This window comes from Schistocerca serialis, chromosome 4 (genome assembly GCF_023864345.2).
Source record: "Schistocerca serialis cubense isolate TAMUIC-IGC-003099 chromosome 4, iqSchSeri2.2, whole genome shotgun sequence".
NCBI classification, from domain to species: domain Eukaryota; kingdom Metazoa; phylum Arthropoda; class Insecta; order Orthoptera; family Acrididae; genus Schistocerca; species Schistocerca serialis.
In genome coordinates, this window is record NC_064641.1 from 971,783,705 (window position 1) to 971,803,856 (window position 20,152).

General features: G+C 42.3%; 1 protein-coding gene across 1 annotated transcript; it reads right to left on the reverse strand.

The window, feature by feature from the left end:
• Positions 1-11,086: 11,086 nt before the first annotated feature.
• Positions 11,087-14,446, reverse strand: LOC126474861 (uncharacterized). Its single transcript, XM_050102341.1, has 2 exons — positions 14,383-14,446; positions 11,087-11,610 (listed from the first exon to the last, which is right to left on the reverse strand). The coding sequence occupies exons 1-2, from the start codon at positions 14,444-14,446 to the stop codon at positions 11,087-11,089; spliced, it is 588 nt and encodes a 195-aa protein (XP_049958298.1).
• Positions 14,447-20,152: the final 5,706 nt, after the last annotated feature.

The following is a 20,152-nucleotide window of genomic DNA, read 5'->3' on the forward strand; positions in this document are numbered from 1 at the left end:
CTTTCCCCCCTTCTAACAGCCGTGTACCGCAAGTCTCTAGAAGAACGGAAGCTTCCAAATGATTGGAAAAGAGCACAGGTAGTTCCAGTTTTCAAGAAGGGTCTTCGAGCAGATGCGTAAAACTATACGCCTATATCTCTGACGTCGATCTGTTGTAGAATTTTAGAACACGTTTTTTGCCCGCGTATCATGTCGTTTCTGGAAACCCAGAATCTACTTTGTAGGAATCAACATGTATTCCGGAAACAGCGATCGTGTGAGACCCAACTCGCTTTAGTTGTTCATGAGACCCAGTAAATATTAGATACAGGCTCCCAGGTAGATGCCATTTTCCTCGACTTCCGGAAGACGTTCGATACAATTCCGCACTGTCGCCTGACAAAGTAAGAGCCTACGGAATATCAGACCAGCTGTGTGGCCGGATTGAAGGAGTTTTTAGCAAACAGAACACAGGATGTTGTTCTCAATGGAGAGATGTCTACAAAGTAACCTCTGGCGTGCCAAAGGGTAGTGCAATGGGACCATTGATTTTCATATATATATATATATATATATATATATCCTAGTAGATAGTGTCTGAAGTTCCATGCGGCTTTTCGCGTATGATGCTGTAGTATACAGAGAAGTTGCAGCATTAAAAAATTGTAGCGAAATGCAGGAATATCTGCAGCGCATAGGCACTTGGTGCAGGGATTGGCAACTGACCCTTAACATAGACATAAGTAATGTATTGCGAATACACAGAAAGAAGGATCTTTTACTGTATTATTATATGATAGCGGGACAAACACTGCTAGCAGTTTTTCTGTAAAATATCTGGGAGTATGCGTACGGAATGATCTGAAGTGGAATGATCATATAGAATTGTTGATAAGGCGGGTACCAGGTTGAGATTCATTGGAGGAGTCCTTAGAAAATATAGTCCAACAAATGATGGTGGCTTACAAAACGCTCGTTCGACCTATACTTGAGAATTGCTCATCACTGTGGGATCCGTACCAGGTCGGGCTGATAGAGAAGATCCAAAGAAGAGCGGCGCGTTTCGTCACAGGGTTATTTGGTGAGCGTGATAGCGTTACGGAGATGTTTAGCAAACTCGAGTACCAGACACTGCAAGAGAGGCGCTCTGAATCGCGGTGTAGGTTTCGAGAGGGTGCTTTTCTGGATGAGGTATCTAATATATTGCTTCCCCCTACATATACGATCACGAATGTAAAATTGGAGAGATTCGAGCGCGCAAGGAGGCTTTCCGGCAGTCGTTTTTCCCGCGAACCATACGCGACTGGAACAGGAAAGGAAGGCAATGACAGTGACACGTAAAGTGTCCTCCGCCACACACCGTTGGGTGGCTTGCGGAGTATAAATGTAGATGTACTTTTCTGGGTGCCACTGCGTCATCAGCAAACAGTGGAGCACGTAATTGTGATCAAAGTGCAAAGCAGCTCAACACACTGGACCTAAGTGTAGAAGCACGGAAAGGTATCCTGTTTGCTGATGATTCGACAGTTCTATTAAAAGGTGAAAACAGCGATGAGCTGCAATCAAGTGCTCCACGAGTCGGGCAGACCACATCCGCCAGCAAGGCTGCGGTTTCTGTGGGTTGTTCTGTTGTGGTGTACAGACATTCACCGCGACCGAATTTTTGTTTAGGATTGTAAAGTCGAGAGCGTCCTGTTACAAAACTCCGTTGTGTTCCACTGTGAGAGAATATGAAACAGCTTTCCACCGGTACGCTTAGTACGTTTAACCCAACACGGAAAATGAATATGACTACAGCAATAACTCTAAATAGCCACATCTAAAATATTTAGAAATATTGTAGAGAAATACACCAGCAGTTTCAGTACCTTTACAATTGAAAATAAGGCAGTCCCAATAATTAAGAGGAATAATTAAAGAATGGAAGCGTGCAAACATGTAGCAGTACTCAAACTTCCACTACCTTGCGACAGGGAAGTCAAAACAACCTTCCGTGACATTAAAAGCAACGGTGATAACATTGAGTGCAACGGGACTTCTACTGTTAAATGCAGACGAGAGAGCGGATAGGTGGAAAGAATACATTGAAAGCCTCTATGGGGGAGAAAATTTGTTCGACGTGATAGAAGAAGAAACAGGAGCCGATTTAGAAGGGATAGGGGACCCCCATATTAGAATTTAAAAGAGCTTTGAAGGACTTAACATCAAGTAAGTCAGAAGGTATAGATAACATTCCATCAGAATTTCTAAAATCGTTGGGGTAAGTAGCAGCAAAACGACTATTCACGTTGGTACGTTGAATGTACGAGTAGCGACATACCATCTGACTTCCGGAAAAGCATCATCCACACAATTCCGAAGACGGTAAAAGCTGACAAGTGCGAGATTTACGGCACAATCTGCTTAACAGCTGCTGCATCTAAGTTGCTGGCAAGAATAATATACAAAAGAAAGGAAAAGAAAATTGAGGATGCGCTAGATGACGATCAGTTTGGCTTTTCCTGTAAAAGGCACGGGAGAGGTAATTCTGACGTTGCGGTTAATAATGCAAACAAGACTAAAGAAAAATCGAGATACGTTCACAGGATTTGTCGACCTAGAAAAAGTCGTTCGACAATGTAAAATGGTGCAAGATGTTCGAAATTCTGAGAAAAATAGGGGTAGGCTATAGGGAGAAACTTGTCATGTACAATAGCCAAGAGGGAATAATAAGAGTGGACGGCCAAGAACGAAGTGCTCATATTAAAAGGGCCCCTACTGCTCAATCTGTACATCGAGGAAGGAATTATGGGAATAAAAGAAAGGTCCAGAAGTGGAATTAAAATTCAAGGTGAAAGGATATCAATGATACGATTCGCTGATGACATTGCTATCCTGAGTGAAAGTGAAGAAGAATTACATGATCTGCTAAATGAACAGTGTTGTGAGTACAGAGTATGGACAGAGAGTAAACTGTAGAAAGACTACGGAAATGAGAAGCAGTAGAACTGAGAACAGCGAGGAACTTAATATCACGACTGCTGGTCGCAAAGTAGATGAAGTTAAGGAGTTCTGCTACCTAGGCACAGGACGGAGCAAGGAGGACATCAAAAGAGTAGCAATGGCAAAAGGGCATTCCTGGCCAAGAGAAGTCCACTAATATCAAATATCGGCCTTAATTTGAGGAAGAAATTTCTGAGAATGTACAGCATTGTGTGGAAGTGAAACGTGGAATGTGCGAAAACCGGAACAGAAGAGAATCGAAGCATTTGAGACGAATGTTGAAAATTAGGTGGACTGATAAGGTAAGGAATGAGGAGGTTCTACGCAGAATCGGAGAGGAAAGGAATATGTGGGAAACACTGGTAAGGAGAAGGGACAGGATGACAAGACATCTGCTAAGACATGAGGGAATGACTTCCATGGTACTGGAGAGAGCTGTAGAGGGCAAAAACTGTAGAGGAAGAGATTGGAATACATGCAGCAAATAGAGGAGTTAGGTTGCAAGTGATACTTTGAGATGAGTTTGGCACAGGAGAGGAATTCAGAGGAATTCGTGTCGGGCCGCATCACACCAGTCATAAGACTGACTGGGGGGGAGGAGAACTTTGCGGCGCAACCAACCTATGGGAGAAAACCGCTAAATCAAACCTACTGCAGCTCACAGTCCCATCCCCCAATTAAATCACGGAGGAACAACTTACGGACGTAACTACCCCACGTCTTATGGAACCCACCACCCCCTTTGACGGTATTTGTTGGGTTTGGATTGTCGGAGTCCACACGAACGTGTTCAGAGACCTGTACCCACTAAAAATCGGACATACGCAACAGACCACCTCAGCCACACTGCTGATCTTGAGGAGCGAGTTGATACTCAAGTACAACAGTTAACAGACACACTGTATACTTTGTGTGCCGTATTGCAGCGCGCATTATCAGAAAAAAGGCATGTGTAAGTAAAGATGCGATGTAGGAGATTGAAGGACCTTCCGCAACAGTGAACTGCTTTGTCATTAGCCATTAATTAATAGACTGAGTTACTGATTTCTGATCACCCAATAACCGTGTGCACAATCAACATTCATGTACCCAAAAATCAGAGAAGTAAGAAACGTGCATAGAGGGGACATGCATTCATCTGATTGAGAAATTTCTAGTCTAGTAAAAACAGGCAAGAGAACAGATGGAGATGCCCTGACTAACTCAAGACTGTTAAACAAGTCACTATACAGTCGGACAGTATCGTGAAACTAACTTTGTAGGCACGGAGTTCACTTTCAGAAGAACGAATGACATCGTCACTTATTAAACTAACACTGTTCCGGTAACTGACCAAGGTAACTTGTACTCAGGGATACTGGCGACTGAGTTTAACATCCAGGGACTATCTGGGAACCCGGTACCAGTTGCAAGTTGCCTAATTAATGCCTTACAGCAACTATAAAAATTCGGTTTTCAATATTTCGTGTAGTTATTGACTGCTTTAACGCAAAAAGACACACTAAATGTTTAACATACGATTGTACGTCTTACCGAGCAGATGTCTGCTAGTGTGGACAGCTGGGAACTGTCGAGGCAGCGCGACTCCTCGCGTGCGACTTTATTCGTCGAGCATCTCAAGGTGAGTGCACTTACAGACTTCTGATAAACTTCAATCTCGTAAGCAGGAAAAAGTTTAGCGAAAGTTTGAAATTATGCTGCAAGTGAAATATTTAGCGCATTAACTCATTTGCAAAGCAGTCAGAAGTTTGACGCCGTCTTATAGACGGCAGTTAGAGTCTAAACAGTGGGCAATTTCCTGGCACATTTACAGCAGCTGGACTATAAGGTACTGAATTTTCACATGTGAACAGGAACATGGAAATATCACTATAATAACAATATCAACATCTTCGTGATAATCATATGTACACCAATTATAGTAACTTGCGAACAACAAAGTTTGTCTTAACAGGATAAGGGTAACATGCGTTACATGTAACAGCATAAGCACTCTGAAAATGTTTATGAACAGTCTGTTGTATTATTACCTAATTGTTTCATTCACATTCTTCGTCACTGTAAAACTATTTATAAGGAAATATGACTGTAAAACTATTTATAAGGAAATATGACTGTAAAACTATTTATAAGGAAATATGACTGTAAAACTATTTATAAGGAAATATGACTAAAACTATTTATAAGGAAATATGACTAAAACTATTTATAAGGAAATATGTCAATAACTGAACTACTGCCTGGGGTAACATTTCTACAAACATATCTAAACAATCGTATGGACATTACAGAATAACGATGTATTTGAATTACTGCAAATTTATATCCATAAAGTAAGACGGAAGCAAAGCTTAAGTGCAAGCAGTTTTTCACCGCCAGGTAACAAACTAATTTAAAAACAAAGTTTCAAAAATTTACAAAGCGTTTACACAAACTTGGTTCACTATATTGGCATCAAAATAAACTTTACTGCAAACAAGCAGCTTGTAAAGTATCCAATTTACCAACTAGCATCATAAAAAGAAACTACACAAAATATACCATTTCTTTTGTGTAGTAATATTGATAACACGTGTAGCAAGAGGAATGATGTGCAAACTAGACATGAAGGACACTTACTGAGGCTCAGTAGCCTCCCCTCAACACGTGCCACCCATCTGGTCACTAAGAAAGCCAGGGTGTCGCACAGTTCCTATTACAGAGAGATTCTGGAGCAAACTTTATCCGCCAAGTTTCATTAATGAACCCATGTCTGGAAACGTACAAAGTCCCTTTTACAACTCCTACAAGTCTGTAATAGGAATTGTGACATGCCCTGGGCACTGGAAGTGGCTAGTCATCTTACATTATTCACTTTAAGTGCAGTGCTACAAATAGCAAGACCGATACTGTAGGTAAGTTCCAGATTCCAAAACAGTTTTAATGATTTAAAAAGATTGAGTGGAAAACTAGGCTTTAGAGTTTCTATGAATATGTGCCTAGATTTCCACATTATAAAAAACCATTATGGCATCTCTGCAGTCATAAAATCATCTTTCAGCAATTACTGTATTAAAGAGGCGACATAAATAAACTATCATAGGCCGAGGCAATGTCTGGAACCACAAATTAACGATAAAAAACTTATAATTAATCTACCTTAAAATTTCCATCTCAAGCTGCGTGGACACATTTCGTTGCAAAATTTCCACACCAAGCCAAATGCTCATTAACGTAAAAAAATGTTACAGCACGGTGCGGCAATTTTACAACAGATTTCTTAATTTATATTAAATTTAATTAACACCACTGAAAATGAGCCATGAGCATGAATGGTGTGGTATTTGTTACTAAATAAATGGCCAAAAGGACCATCGTTCTTTTTTGATAGATTCTGAAGTCATGATATGCTGCCTGTCTGTTATCGGTAAAATATTCATACTTAATTGGCAGCTAAAATACAACAAATAACTATCATTTATCCACACCATTTAACTGGCACATTACATACAAACAAGGTCCGTTATTTGAGATGGTAACTATTTCATTTATTTTCATTTAAAATACAATGCATCGTGTGAGTCAGTTGGAAATCCACAGCCTCTCTGCAGCATATTGTTGCTAAACGGAAGTGGGAAATGATGCTCAAACCACAAATATATAACAATTTTTTTGGCTGAACGTATTACAGTTTACAATGAGAAAAAATTAAGCTGCAGAACAGAAACAAAGTTGAATACCATGTAAAGTATATCTAAAGTGAAAGGAAGGCCAGAGCTACTTCATGTGTTGTGCACACACAACCAACCCGACCAGATCTCATCGGCTGTGTTGAAACATTGAGAAGGGAATCGCACGTTTGAGGTGCTGGGCTAAGGCTGGCATCTGGCACCGCATTTCTTCTGAGCCGGCTCCTTCCATACCGGACACAAGTGATAGCCACTGCTTCTGCGTAACATAGCATCCAGCGCAATACTAGTCCGGACGCCTCGATGTAACTACAGCGTCGACGCGTCACGTAGAATCCACGACTTGCAGTCTGCAGCATTCGTGAAGTGCCCTCCGTACGCTGGTGTCCTGGCTTCTACAATACTGAGGTACACGTTTTTGGGACGGTGAGGCACGTACGTGGCTGCTCTGCAAGCAGGGCTTCTGACGCCAGACAGACTTGTGGAACTTGGTTGCCCTGCAGGCAGCTGACGTCCGTTGCCCGTGTAGCGTGCAGGTGAAGGCATCTGGCGAAGCTCTAGACCTCGTGTCTTCCCATTAGCAGACTAGCAAAACATTTGTCCAGAATGACAACGGTCTTTCTCCCAGTAGCAGACACCAAAATACAAGTGATGGGCTCAGGGCAGACATCCGTGAGGTCTGGATGAAAGACCCGACTCTTAAAGTAGCGTCTGGGAGACTGCTTATTAAGAAGGTATTGTTTTGGGATGAAGTACGTCGTACTTGGCTCCAGCACAGTGCCCTGTCCTCATTGTCACTTCAATCTTCTCAAAACATCTGGCACCTCCAAACTTACTTTCATGTCCGTCAGGAATGTCCAGCCTCTAGCATAACATCACCAGAATTTTCAACGGCAGTCTGCTTTGTGCCACAAGCGTTTGTTCACTTGCCACGAAGGGCACTTCAGTGCCGTGCTCCTCTCCAGGATTGTCTCTCTACTAATGGCAGCAATAGGTTTCCAATATTCCCACTACTTTTGGTGAGGACATCTCCAAGAGCAGCAAGTTCCCACGGTCAAGGACGCTTCCTTTAGGCAGGACGGCGAAAGAAGCCTTCCATACATTCACTTTTGTTGCAGAGAAACGTCTCCAACCATGCATCACGTTGTGTTCCAAATGCAGAACTCCTGCGACTGAGTATGTAATGGTAGGATCTGTGCCGTGTATACACCCGGTATTTTAGGAGCTGTAGCATTGCAGGCAGCCAGCCAGGATGAAACCTTCAGAATCACAGCCACTTCTGAGTTGCTCCCTTTACTACCAGCTGATGGGCTGACGGTGACAAATTTAATAATGCTCGTCAACAGCACAGTCTTCACAATGTTCAGATACAAGCATTGCCGAAAGTTTCCCCACATACATTGTGGAGATTCAAAATACAACTACTACTACTACTACAATGCCTGAGGAGGTCGTCCTCCCCATCAGAGAGAAGATTAAATAAAGAAAATGAAAGACACCCTCCGGCCTCGCAACCTAATACCGTCGGGGTCGAAAAAATCAAGAGTTGGCCAAGAGAGACCGACAGGAAAGGAAACAGAATACGCCTGACAAGGAAGAGGAAACAATGCCAGACGTCTCTAGTAGTGAGCAGACCGCGAGACAGATACAACTTTTTTAAAATCGTCAAATGCTATTTGACAAACAGAACAAAGATATGTCATATGTAAATCATACAGTATTAAATTTATGCTGAGGCAACATGTTGACAATACCATGTTCTCTAATACTGCAAGAACATTCTCTGGTCATGATACAACTCAACAATGGGTACGTTGTTGCATTACAGGCAACATTACAAAACTGAATACCTCCAAGGTACCAGATACTTGTGCTGTTACATTTACTGAATCGTTTGAACAGTAATTTTTAGAACACAATGAAATTTACGATTTAAAGGCCTCTGTAGTCACTACAGGGTACACCACAGCTAACAAATACTAGTATTAGAAGTATTTTCTTAACGTCGAGTACAGATGAAATAACTCTGCAGGTTGTTTGACCTGATCCTGATACACAAAATAATATATTTCACATTACTAAATTGCAATCAGACTGTATGAAATACTGAAATATGGGAGAGGCGTTCAGTAAGTAATGCAACAATTTTTTTTTTTAAAGCGGGTTGGTTTCATTCAGGATTTCAATACACCATATTATTCCCTGCGATTCTGCCTACAAAACCTTACTTTTCAACGTAACTTCCGTTCAGTGCCACGACCTCGCTGGTAGGGCTCGCACACCCGCACGACACCACCACTCCACTCCGCTCTGCTCTGCTGGTCGACGTCTCGTTGCAGGGACAGATCTTCAGTGGACAGATCTTCAGTGGACAGATCTTCAGTGGACAGATCTTCAGTGGACAGATCTTCAGTGGACAGATCTTCAGTGGACAGATCTTCAGTGGACAGATCTTCAGTGGACAGATCTTCAGTGGACAGATCTTCAGTGGACAGATCTTCAGTGGACAGATCTTCAGTGGACAGATCTTCAGTGGACAGATCTTCAGTGGACAGATCTTCAGTGGACAGATCTTCAGTGGACAGATCTTCAGTGGACAGATCTTCAGTGGACAGATCTTCAGTGGACAGATCTTCAGTGGACAGATCTTCAGTGGACAGATCTTCAGTGGACAGATCTTCAGTGGACAGATCTTCAGTGGACAGATCTTCAGTGGACAGATCTTCAGTGGACAGATCTTCAGTGGACAGATCTTCAGTGGACAGATCTTCAGTGGACAGATCTTCAGTGGACAGATCTTCAGTGGACAGATCTTCAGTGGACAGATCTTCAGTGGACAGATCTTCAGTGGACAGATCTTCAGTGGACAGATCTTCAGTGGACAGATCTTCAGTGGACAGATCTTCAGTGGACAGATCTTCAGTGGACAGATCTTCAGTGGACAGATCTTCAGTGGACAGATCTTCAGTGGACAGATCTTCAGTGGACAGATCTTCAGTGGACAGATCTTCCTGAGCCATCCGACAGTCTGGATCTCGCACCGTCTGGCTTCCATCTGTTTGGTGCCTATGAAGTTTTCTACGCTCGTCTGGAGTGTGTAGACTCGTTCGAGGTCTTGCGATGCCACGGAGAAGGTGTTCATTTCCATTTATGTGGCGACGAACGCGCTGGAGTCGTTCCTTCAGCTTCCTCACGGTGGCGCAACACACTTCAGAGATGACCTTCACACAGTGACGGAGGTAACCGAACATAGCAACACCTTCACAGTCTCAGAAGACCGCCACTGTGACTTTAGTGGGCCAGGATGTGGCTTCGAACTTTGTCTTTGGAAGAGAAGGTATGGCGCCACCCACGTATTGCAGTTTTGTTTCTGGTTCGAAGTGACGCACCCACGTTTCGACGAAAATTCATCACCATCAGCCTAGTAACGCTGAGACAACTCGGCACTTCGATGCCCTTTACGGTCCTGAGTTGGGCGGCGAGGAAGCCAGCACGGCACACCCCCTACTGGTGGGCGGGTGTAGCAGCGAGGAGTCATCCGACGTGACCGGCGGATCTCAGGATTGGCACCTGTGCTTTCTGCCACTACCAGGTCTCCGTAGATGTTCTCCAGCGCACGCGAATATCCGCGACGGTCTGGTTTTGCACCGAAAACTCGGCAGGTCTCTCCTCGGAGGCTACGTACAGTGCTGTCACTTATCGGAAATCCGCGGAATATTCCTACTTCGGTCCCTACAGTTTCATCATGCCCACAACAAATTGTGAATTTCTGGAACTGACATTGGCTGAGAAAAATGTGTCGCATTGCTTACTGAACGCCCCTCTTACACAGTGTTACAAACTCAGATTGTCATTACGTGGAAAAAGCATCACACAGAAATAATGTTGAGGGATATTACAAGTAGTGTGTCTAGAGACATTTTGGAGGATAAAGTACTGCCATTGTAGCAGCTGTAGTAATGTGTGCGGATAACAAAAAGTACAGTAACTGCCTGTATACACAGGTTACATAACAGGAACTAAATATAACTTTCCAGAAATTATTCTGTGAGTTTCTAAATTATTTTAAGTAAGTTTTCTACAAATAAAATTTAAAGATGTAATGACAATCATTTACAAGCTCATTAAATTCCCAACTGTGCTTACACCTTCATCAACAATTTTTATATCTAAGTTTCACAATCTTATTTCGAGGCTCTGAGCTCCCATATAAACATTTTCTAAAAGATGTAAAAGAAAACATCGTCCACTTACAAATGTGTACCATGTTGCACGAGATGTGATGTACAGCTTAAAGTATCAGCCCACACAGGAAGCCACACATGTGCAACATATTCTGTATCAAAGACAAAGGGAAGATCAGTAAAGTATATGATAGTTCCATACCTAGTATAACTCAAGGACGAAGATTTCGTCCTTTCACTGCAGGACCATACTGTATCGTGTGAGAACCACAACTAATCAAATCTACTAACACAGAATGAACGATTAATCAGCTGTTCCAACTTCAGCCGATTAATCAGCTGTTCCAACTTCAGCCGATTAATCAGCTGTTCCAACTTCAGCCGATTAATCAGCTGTTCCAACTTCAGCCGATTAATCAGCTGTTCCAACTTCAGCCGATTAATCAGCTGTTCCAACTTCAGCCGATTAATCAGCTGTTCCAACTTCAGCCGATTAATCAGCTGTTCCAACTTCAGCCGATTAATCAGCTGTTCCAACTTCAGCCGATTAATCAGCTGTTCCAACTTCAGCCGATTAATCAGCTGTTCCAACTTCAGCCGATTAATCAGCTGTTCCAACTTCAGCCGATTAATCAGCTGTTCCAACTTCAGCCGATTAATCAGCTGTTCCAACTTCAGCCGATTAATCAGCTGTTCCAACTTCAGCCGATTAATCAGCTGTTCCAACTTCAGCCGATTAATCAGCTGTTCCAACTTCAGCCGATTAATCAGCTGTTCCAACTTCAGCCGAAGAGACACTAAAAGAATGTACAAGTCTTCTCATACTTCAACATTAGGCACAGTACGTAGTTACCTGGCGTGCCAATTAGTGTTAGTTGAATCTTACATTCTAAAATACATCAAAATGGTATAAACGCAGTTACTAGATTGTAATATTTATACACAGTGAGAAGACTGATAATATCCAGCCCCTCACGGTTTCCATCTCATCTTCGGGAAAATGGCACATATTTCTGCAAATACATGTATCAGTTGCTTACCTATGAAGTACAATTGTAAGAGTGACCTATAACTTAAGGAATAATAATATTTATGGCTACAAAAGTACATCTGGGTAAGAATTTCAGGCACGAGTGACGAACAACCAGATCATAAAAATATTCTCAAATTACTGTGCACAAGAAGTATCTTCCACATCAATCGTCTTCAGTACCTTTAGAGAGACTAACGTATAGAACAGTTTCAGATTGACTGCTTTGCAAATGCCCAACTGTAGGAAAGGTTTGTGATTTCCAAAAATCTTTAAACAATTTCAAGCTCTCATTATGAAACATTTAATATAAATTTTCTATATACATCTCGTACCACGATGTTAAACTTTTGTCATAAGGTTATACCTCCTAAGTACTAAATTATGACAGGAATTTAAATTCACTCCATATTTGTATGAAATAGTGAAAAATCAAAGAAAGCAGTTATATAGGCTACGTGCATCTGGTACTGTGTCATGAACCGGATTAGTCATTTAGTAATACAGACTGTAGTGTTTGGGTACAAAAACATTCTTCTGTCCTCCTGGATCCTTCAGCGACTGTGATGTGTACTGAGATCTGCCTGCAGTTGTGAATGGTGTGTGTACAGCAGAAATTTACCATATTTGCAGATGACGCCATCATTGTAACAGAATATCCGTCAAACAATCACCAACTACATTTCCACCAACATTCTGTAGCAGGTTTGTCAATTCCCTTCCTGCCAACGTAAGCAATGTACATCTGGTCACGAAAAGCCAAACAGAACACTCAGTGACACTGCTGGTTATTCAGATAGAGAGTTGATAGCATCAGGTTCTTAGGCATTCACTTACAGTGCAAATCACGCTGGGAACGTCACATTTATTGGACTGAGGAGTGTGTCAGCTCAGCATCTCTGTAGATTAAGAGGTCAGAGAGGTAGCTTATTCTGCTTCTGCACACTACCTACTGTCACATAGGACTATGTCCTGCGGGAACTCTCCTCTTAAACCGTTTTCACTGCTTCGTAGGGAAGTTGGAGTCGTGTACAGAGAGAGCCCGTGAACCTCCCGTTGCAAATAGTTTAGTCAGCTGAGAATATTTGCTACTGCTTCCCAACACCTATTTTCCCTAATATGTCGTGTGCCTAGAGACTAGATCTTTGGTAACAGAACTCTGCCGTCAACGTGTGTGGCACTAAACAGAGGAATTATGTGAACTGTGTGCGCTGCAGAGACGCTATGCCTGCTGCTTTCCACCCCCTTCCCACTGAACTGAAAATCTTAATGAACAGTAAATATATATTTAAAACTAAACCACATAACTTTATCTCTAAACACTACGTTGGACAATATGTTTATAGACAACTCATCTAAGATATACCCAACAAATTTCCTAATTGACAAACGTTAATACTAGTATTTCAGAGCTCAATGCAGCTTCACAGCCTTAAAGGGCACTACGTATGACTCGTGCGTTGTACTAGAAAAGCAACAACTGGCTAATCTCCTGACTTCGTGATAAGAACATACCACTCAGAACGAATGACTGAACACCACATCAAAAGATCTCTACCAGGGCCAAACATTTACAGAAGTGGGACCAAGTATTAAAAAGCGTCAACTGAACTTTGAAGGTATTAGTCGATCAAAGTGCCAAATTCTAGGAAAGACACTGTTTAAGCATGTTATCAACACAGTCGTCCAGCAGTGAAGCCGTGCAAATAATAGCGATCATCTACATGAAAGAGGAAAGTGGCTAGGTTGTGCAATATCGTCGATACAAAGTACCACCGTACCTATTGTGAAGGACGAGGACGAGTACACGTTTGAATATAACATAGCTGACAGCAACAATGTGCAATAGCGTGCACGGCGAAAATGGTCAATAGAGTTTCTGGGTGGGTGAGCGGTAGTGGTTACTGAAGCACACGAAACCCGCCGCCTACTCAGACTGCGGCGAAGGGTCGAACGGAATAAATGGAGAGCGTCTACTGCAGAGGTTAATGCAGCATCAAACGAGAGAGTAACAGTGATAATGGGCCTTAATTTTAGATAATGGAATTTTGAGGACAATGAACCCAATCAGGATTACATCCTGTGCCTTTTATCAAACAGTTCAAACATTTCAGAGACATTAAACCAAACAAGATAAAATAGACACGTGCGTTAGCCACACGAAGTGTTAAGCACATGTATGAGACAGTGTATCCGAAAATTATTCCGAACGCGAAGAATTTGAAACGGCATTCTCAAATTTTGGTCTCGAGAAAAAACAAAGGGATGTAAAGTCAAAGCTTCCAACATATGTCGGGGATAGAGTGCAAAATCAATGGCCACAACTTGACACAAGCACAAGAAGTAATCTGAGAAGCCTTGATTTATTAAACCAAATGAAGTTTTGGAGACGGCCCTCTCCGAAACTAAAGTTATGGGAAATGGGTCAGAAGTCACAATGTCACAATGAAGACTATCAAGTGTAAACGCGTCACTGTCGCTAAAAACGAGAGAGAGAGAGAGAGAGAGAGAGAGAGAGAGAGAAGAAAGATTCAAATACATTTTAATGATGGATTATCATTTGGGTCGAGGGGGCGGTCGACAGCATGGTCAGCAGATATCATTACCCTGTATCCCAATGTGGCCAGGTGCGCAGCAAAACACCACCCCTTGCCACAGTGTTGGAGCCGCTGTAAGGAGTCACGGACGAGCTGCATCAGCGGGTCTACCGGATTCATTTGGTGTAGTGCCTGCAGTGCACCAAGACAGTCGCAAGAGATAACAAAACTCGTACGGTGATGTCTGAACCCTCTCCAGTGCGATCACAATGCCATATAACTCCACATCAGAATTTGTAAATTTTCCTGGAATACTCACTTTAAAAACCCTATCAGGGAAAACCACAGAACAAACGAGAGCATTCCCCTGCTGGGATCCATCTGTATAAATAACTATAAAACTATGGTACATACTTAAAATAGACGAAAACAAAGTTTTAACAACCAAGTCTGGAGTACAACTTTTCGTGTACCGTGTCAAGCTTAAAATAACTTTGGGCCTCTGAAGACACCAACACTGCACTTCGTTGCATCCCAGACAGATCCAGATCGTTTAGACAGTCTGTAGTATCTATACCAAATGGCTGGGTCGCTTGGGGCCGATTCCAGAACAGTCGTTCGAAGGTGGGTTGAATCACTGAACTAAATGCCAATGATTGAGGTAACGCTGAAAGTTTCAGCGCCTGTCGAGCCCAAAGGACACGTCGCCAGCCTCTAGGCTGGTCCGAAAGGCTCCAGTCGATATCCGAATGCCCTCACGGTGGACAGCATCTAACATCCGGAGGTAGGAAGGACTGGCGGATCCGTAGACCACGCTGTCATAGTCTAAGCGTGATCGAACAAATGCCCTGTCAGCACTGTTTTCCGCCAGGGCATTTCAAAATGTTCAACAACCGGAAGCCCTTTACACACACACACACACACACACACACACACACACACACACACACACACACACACACACAAGCCTCCTAGCCTCCTAATGGTCAGCTTTAGCGCCTCGTCGTCGCCGTAATATCAGAGAAAGAAGAAGATTGCAAAGTCATCCACAAACAGAGCATTTGACAGGGATCCTGATTGCAGAGGAAATGCCATTGATAGCGATGGCAAACTGTGCCACTGGGGCACCCCATTCTCCTGAACATGCCAATCAGACATGGCATCACCAATGCGATAACGGAAACGCCGGTCCTCGAGAAAGGATTGGATCAGAAGCGGCAGGCGTCCACGTACTTCCCATTCATGAAGTTGGCGAATGATGTACCTCCAAGTATGTCGTATGCTTTTTCGAGGTAAAAAGAACTAAATGGTTTTGGCCTGAAGAGGACTCCTGTATCGCCGTCTCCAGTAGAATTAAGTTGTCAAAAGTGGAATGATAGCGTCCGAAACCGCACTGGGAGCGGCCCAGGTGGCTTCAGTACTCTAGCAGCCAGGTGAGGCGGCGGTTGACCATGCGCTCAACAGTCTTACCTGTACAGCTGGTAAGGGTGACACTCCGATAACTTAGGGGCGCTATAGTCCTTGTCTGGTTTCCAGAATGGAATTAATATTGCCTCCTTGCAAGTCGTGGGGTACTGTTCTTCAAACCAGATCTAATTGAAACAGGAGAGGAACTGACCTTTCGCTTGAGGGCACAGATGACTAAGCACGGTATAGTGGGTATCATCAGGTCCTGGAGCAGTGTGTCTGGCTGCAGATAAAGCTGATTCCAGTTCCCATGTGGAGAATGGAAGGTTGCAGGCTTCCTCATTACACGAGAAGAAATTGAGCTTCCTCATCTCTGCAGTGACGGAATACCTGAACAGCAGGAGCTTGTCTGGATGACTTAGTAACGGTAAAGAAGTTTGCAAAACCAGACTGTCTGATGGGATAGCAGCAATCAGTGATTGTATAATGTTACTTATAATCCGTCTTGAATGCAAATTTTTTTATTCATATGAGCGGTTTATGTTCATCCAGAACAATCTTCAGATCTGTAACGATAATTATACTAATTTACTATTTCACGAAAGCAAATCTTTTTCATCCTATCTAATCAACATCAAATGTACCAGAACGTACCTGATATTTCAGTTACAGGAGTAACCCGTCCAAATCCATCAACTCTCATGCTGCGTCACAAAATTGGTTGGCAGAATGCACGTCATTTATATTAATTATAACACTATTACCAACAGGTGGCGTATGGAACATTTGTTACATTCCATTTGCACATGCTGTATTCAGTAGATTTTTTGATTAACTTATCTCCAAAAATACTTAAAATCTGTAGATGTCGAGGTTAAAATCTGTACTTATCAAAATTATCCGTGGTTCCCGCCATTTCGGTGTTGTGCCGCGATCCGCTCAGTTGTCTGATGTCCATCGCCTCAAAGCACTCAGTCACCAACATTGAACACAATTTAGACATCCTGCATAGTGCTCGTAAGGGACGGTTTCTTAAGATTTTGGAGGAAATTGAAATATACACCCACAAAAATAAAGATCCAGATTTAATCCTCAACGAGCAACACAAAAGTTTTGTCTCAAGTACAGATAGTGTTGAGGATCAATGGACAAAGTTCAAAACCGTCGTACAATATGCATTAGATCTGACTGAGGTTAACAGAATCATAGTAAATTTCACTGCCGCATTCGCAATCCATACACTCACTCACTGGGAGAGGAAGTACATATTCACAGGAGAAGACAGCATTTCCACCCAAAAGTTTCGTTCTTACTGGGAATACATATCGTAACAGATCATAAAACACTTTCATTCTTACTAAATTTGTACCTAACGAACAGCAGGCCAACGCAATGGTTGTTAGCGCTTCAAGAGTGTGATTTTGAAATTCATTACATACCGGTAGAACAAAAATAATTGATCAGATGCTCCTTAAAGATTATGAGGGGGAAAGAAATGCGTTTAAGTCGTGCACATGAGCAAAAGCAAGTGATCATTCTTCTTGTGAGGGATGTACAGGGCGAGGTTTTCACAGAAAAATTTCTCCGTAATATCAGATGGGAGCAGGTGGTGATCGAAATTCTTAAGACAACTAAAAAATATCATCCTGATGCAGAGTGTACTTTAAAATGCCAACACCTTTCTCGTTGTACAAAAAACCCAATTTGTGGAGAATGGTAGAAGAGCAGGAGCTTTCAAAAAGCGGCTGAACATTTGAATATTTTATGCCAATTGCGTTCACGATAAACCACCCCCCACTCCCAGTCCTGTAAGTGTGGGAGCGTAATTAACGAAAATAAAACCCAAAAACTTAAGGTCTCGTCTCCCCTCTTATTCTGAAACCTCGAAAAAATAGCGTTTATATCACATCACAGTGGTACCATCGCTGTGACCAAGTCATCGGCAGTACGCCCATTATTTACCGTATTTAACAATTTTCTTTTTATGTTAATTGAATCAAATTCGTGGATTAACATAAGAAAGGTACAACTTTGAACATGGCTGACATTTGCAGCAATCTATACACAAATTTGAAAAATATGTAAAAATCAGCCAACCGGTTGCATAGGTTTTCTATATACCTTCACCAGGTTTCGTCACCGGTGTTACTTATGTTTTAATGCTTGACCTTTTGAAGAACATTATGTTTTATATTTTAATTTATGACTTGAGCAACTCAGCTCTGAAATCACTGTGCATCTTTGATATGTTCTTCATGTAATTACCTTACCTTGAGATGAAGTCACCCTTAGAAGTGAGGAAACCTGGTCAAGGTATATAGAAAACCTATGCAACCGGTTGGCTGATTCTTACATATTTTTCAAATAAGAAAGGTAAATGGTTCAAATGGCTCTGAGCACTATGTGACTTCTGAGGTCCTCAGTCCCCTAGAACTTAGAACTACTTAAACCTAACTTAAGGACATCACACATCCATGCCCGAGGCAGGACTCGAACCTGCGACCGGAGGGGTCGCGCGGTTCCAGACTGTAGCGCCTAGAACGGCTCGGCCACCCCAGCCGGCCGAAAGGCAAACGAACTACATATTATAAAACAGGTTTGTAGCAACCCGTGTTCACTCAGGTAAGAGCAGCCCTTACTGGCTTGCCATCTTATTTATTACTTTTCATGACGTCTCCTTTCCGGCTTAGAATTTTTTTAGAATGTGACTTAAGTACTGCATCTCTTTCCAGTCAGTACACACTTCAGTTTATTAATGTCTTATATACCTATTATGTTATAGAACAGTTTAATTCTGAAGACGACGCTCGTAGTAGCGTCGAAACCTGGTGAATTTTGACTTAATATTTGTGACTGAGGGGTTATTTGTTCTAATATAATTCTGACACGGTCACTGAACCTTAGCAGCGATGTTCAAAGTTTATTATAAAACCAGCAAGAGAAAAATAAATATGACCCATTGAGCAGCTATAACATTTTCAGTTCGTGCAGAATATAAAACATTTATGTTAGCGTCTTAACAATAGGTACCGAAAAAGAAATGGTGTTAAACTAGTATTATTTGAAGAGGTAGTATCGAAGGAAATTGAAGATCCGAAATGTGAAATAATTTGGGTGAAGGTCACGGTTAAAGCAGGCACAGACATGGTAATTGGATGTGTCTATAGGCCCCCTGGCTCAGCAGCTGTTGTGGCTGAGCACCTGAAGGATAATTTGGAAAATATTTGGAGTAGATTTCCCCACTATGTTATAGTTCTAGGTGGAGATTTTAATTTGCCGGATACAGACTGGGAGACTCAAACGTTCATAACGGGTGGCAGGAACAAAGAATCCATTGAATTTTTTTTAATTGCTTTATCTGAAAACTACCTTGAGCAGTTAAACAGAGAACCGACTCGTGGCGATAACATTAGACCTTCTGGTGACAGACAGACCCGAACTATTTGAAACAGTTAACGCAGAACAGGGAATCAGCGATCATAAAGCGGTTAATGCATCAATGATTTCAGCCGTAAATAGAAATATTAAAAAGGGCATGACGATTTTTCTGTTTAGCAAAAGTGACAAAAAGCAGATTACACAGTTTCCAGAATGAGTTTGGAAGGTAGGAGACGAGATACTGGCAGAAGTAAAGCTGTGAGTACCGGGCGTGAGTCGTGCTTCGGTAGCTCAGATGGTAGAGCACTTGCCCGCGAAAGGCAAAGGTCCCGAGTTCGAGTCTCGGTCGGGCACACAGTTTTAATCTGCCAGGAAGTTTCAGATTACAGAGTACCTGACGGCTGAACACAAAAGTTTTGTCTCAAGTACAGATAGTGTTGATCAGTGGACAAAGTTCAAAACCATCGCACAATATGCGTTAGACGAGTATGTGCCAAGCAAGATCGTAACAGATGGAAAAGAGCCACCGTGGTGCAACAACCGAGTTAGAAAACTGCTGCGGAAGCGAAGGGAACTTCACAGCAAACAAACATAGCCAAAGCCTTGCAGACAAACAAAAATTACGCGAAGCGAAATGTAATGTGAGGAGGGCTATGCGAGAGGCGTTCAATGAATTCGAAAGTAAAGTTCTATGTACTGACTTGGCAGAAAATCCTAAGAAATTTTGGTCAAAGCGGAAGGTGGATCAAAACAAAATGTCCAGACACACTGTGACCAACATGGTACTGAAACAGAGGATAACAGACTAAAGGCCGAAATACTAAGTGTCTTCATCCAAAGCTGTTTCACAGAGGAAGACTGCACTGTAGCTCCTCCTCTAGATTGTCGCATAGATGACAAAATGGTAGATATCAAACTAGATGACAGAGGGATAGAGAAACAATCAAAATCGCTCAAAAGAGGAAAGGCCGCTGGACCTGATGGGAT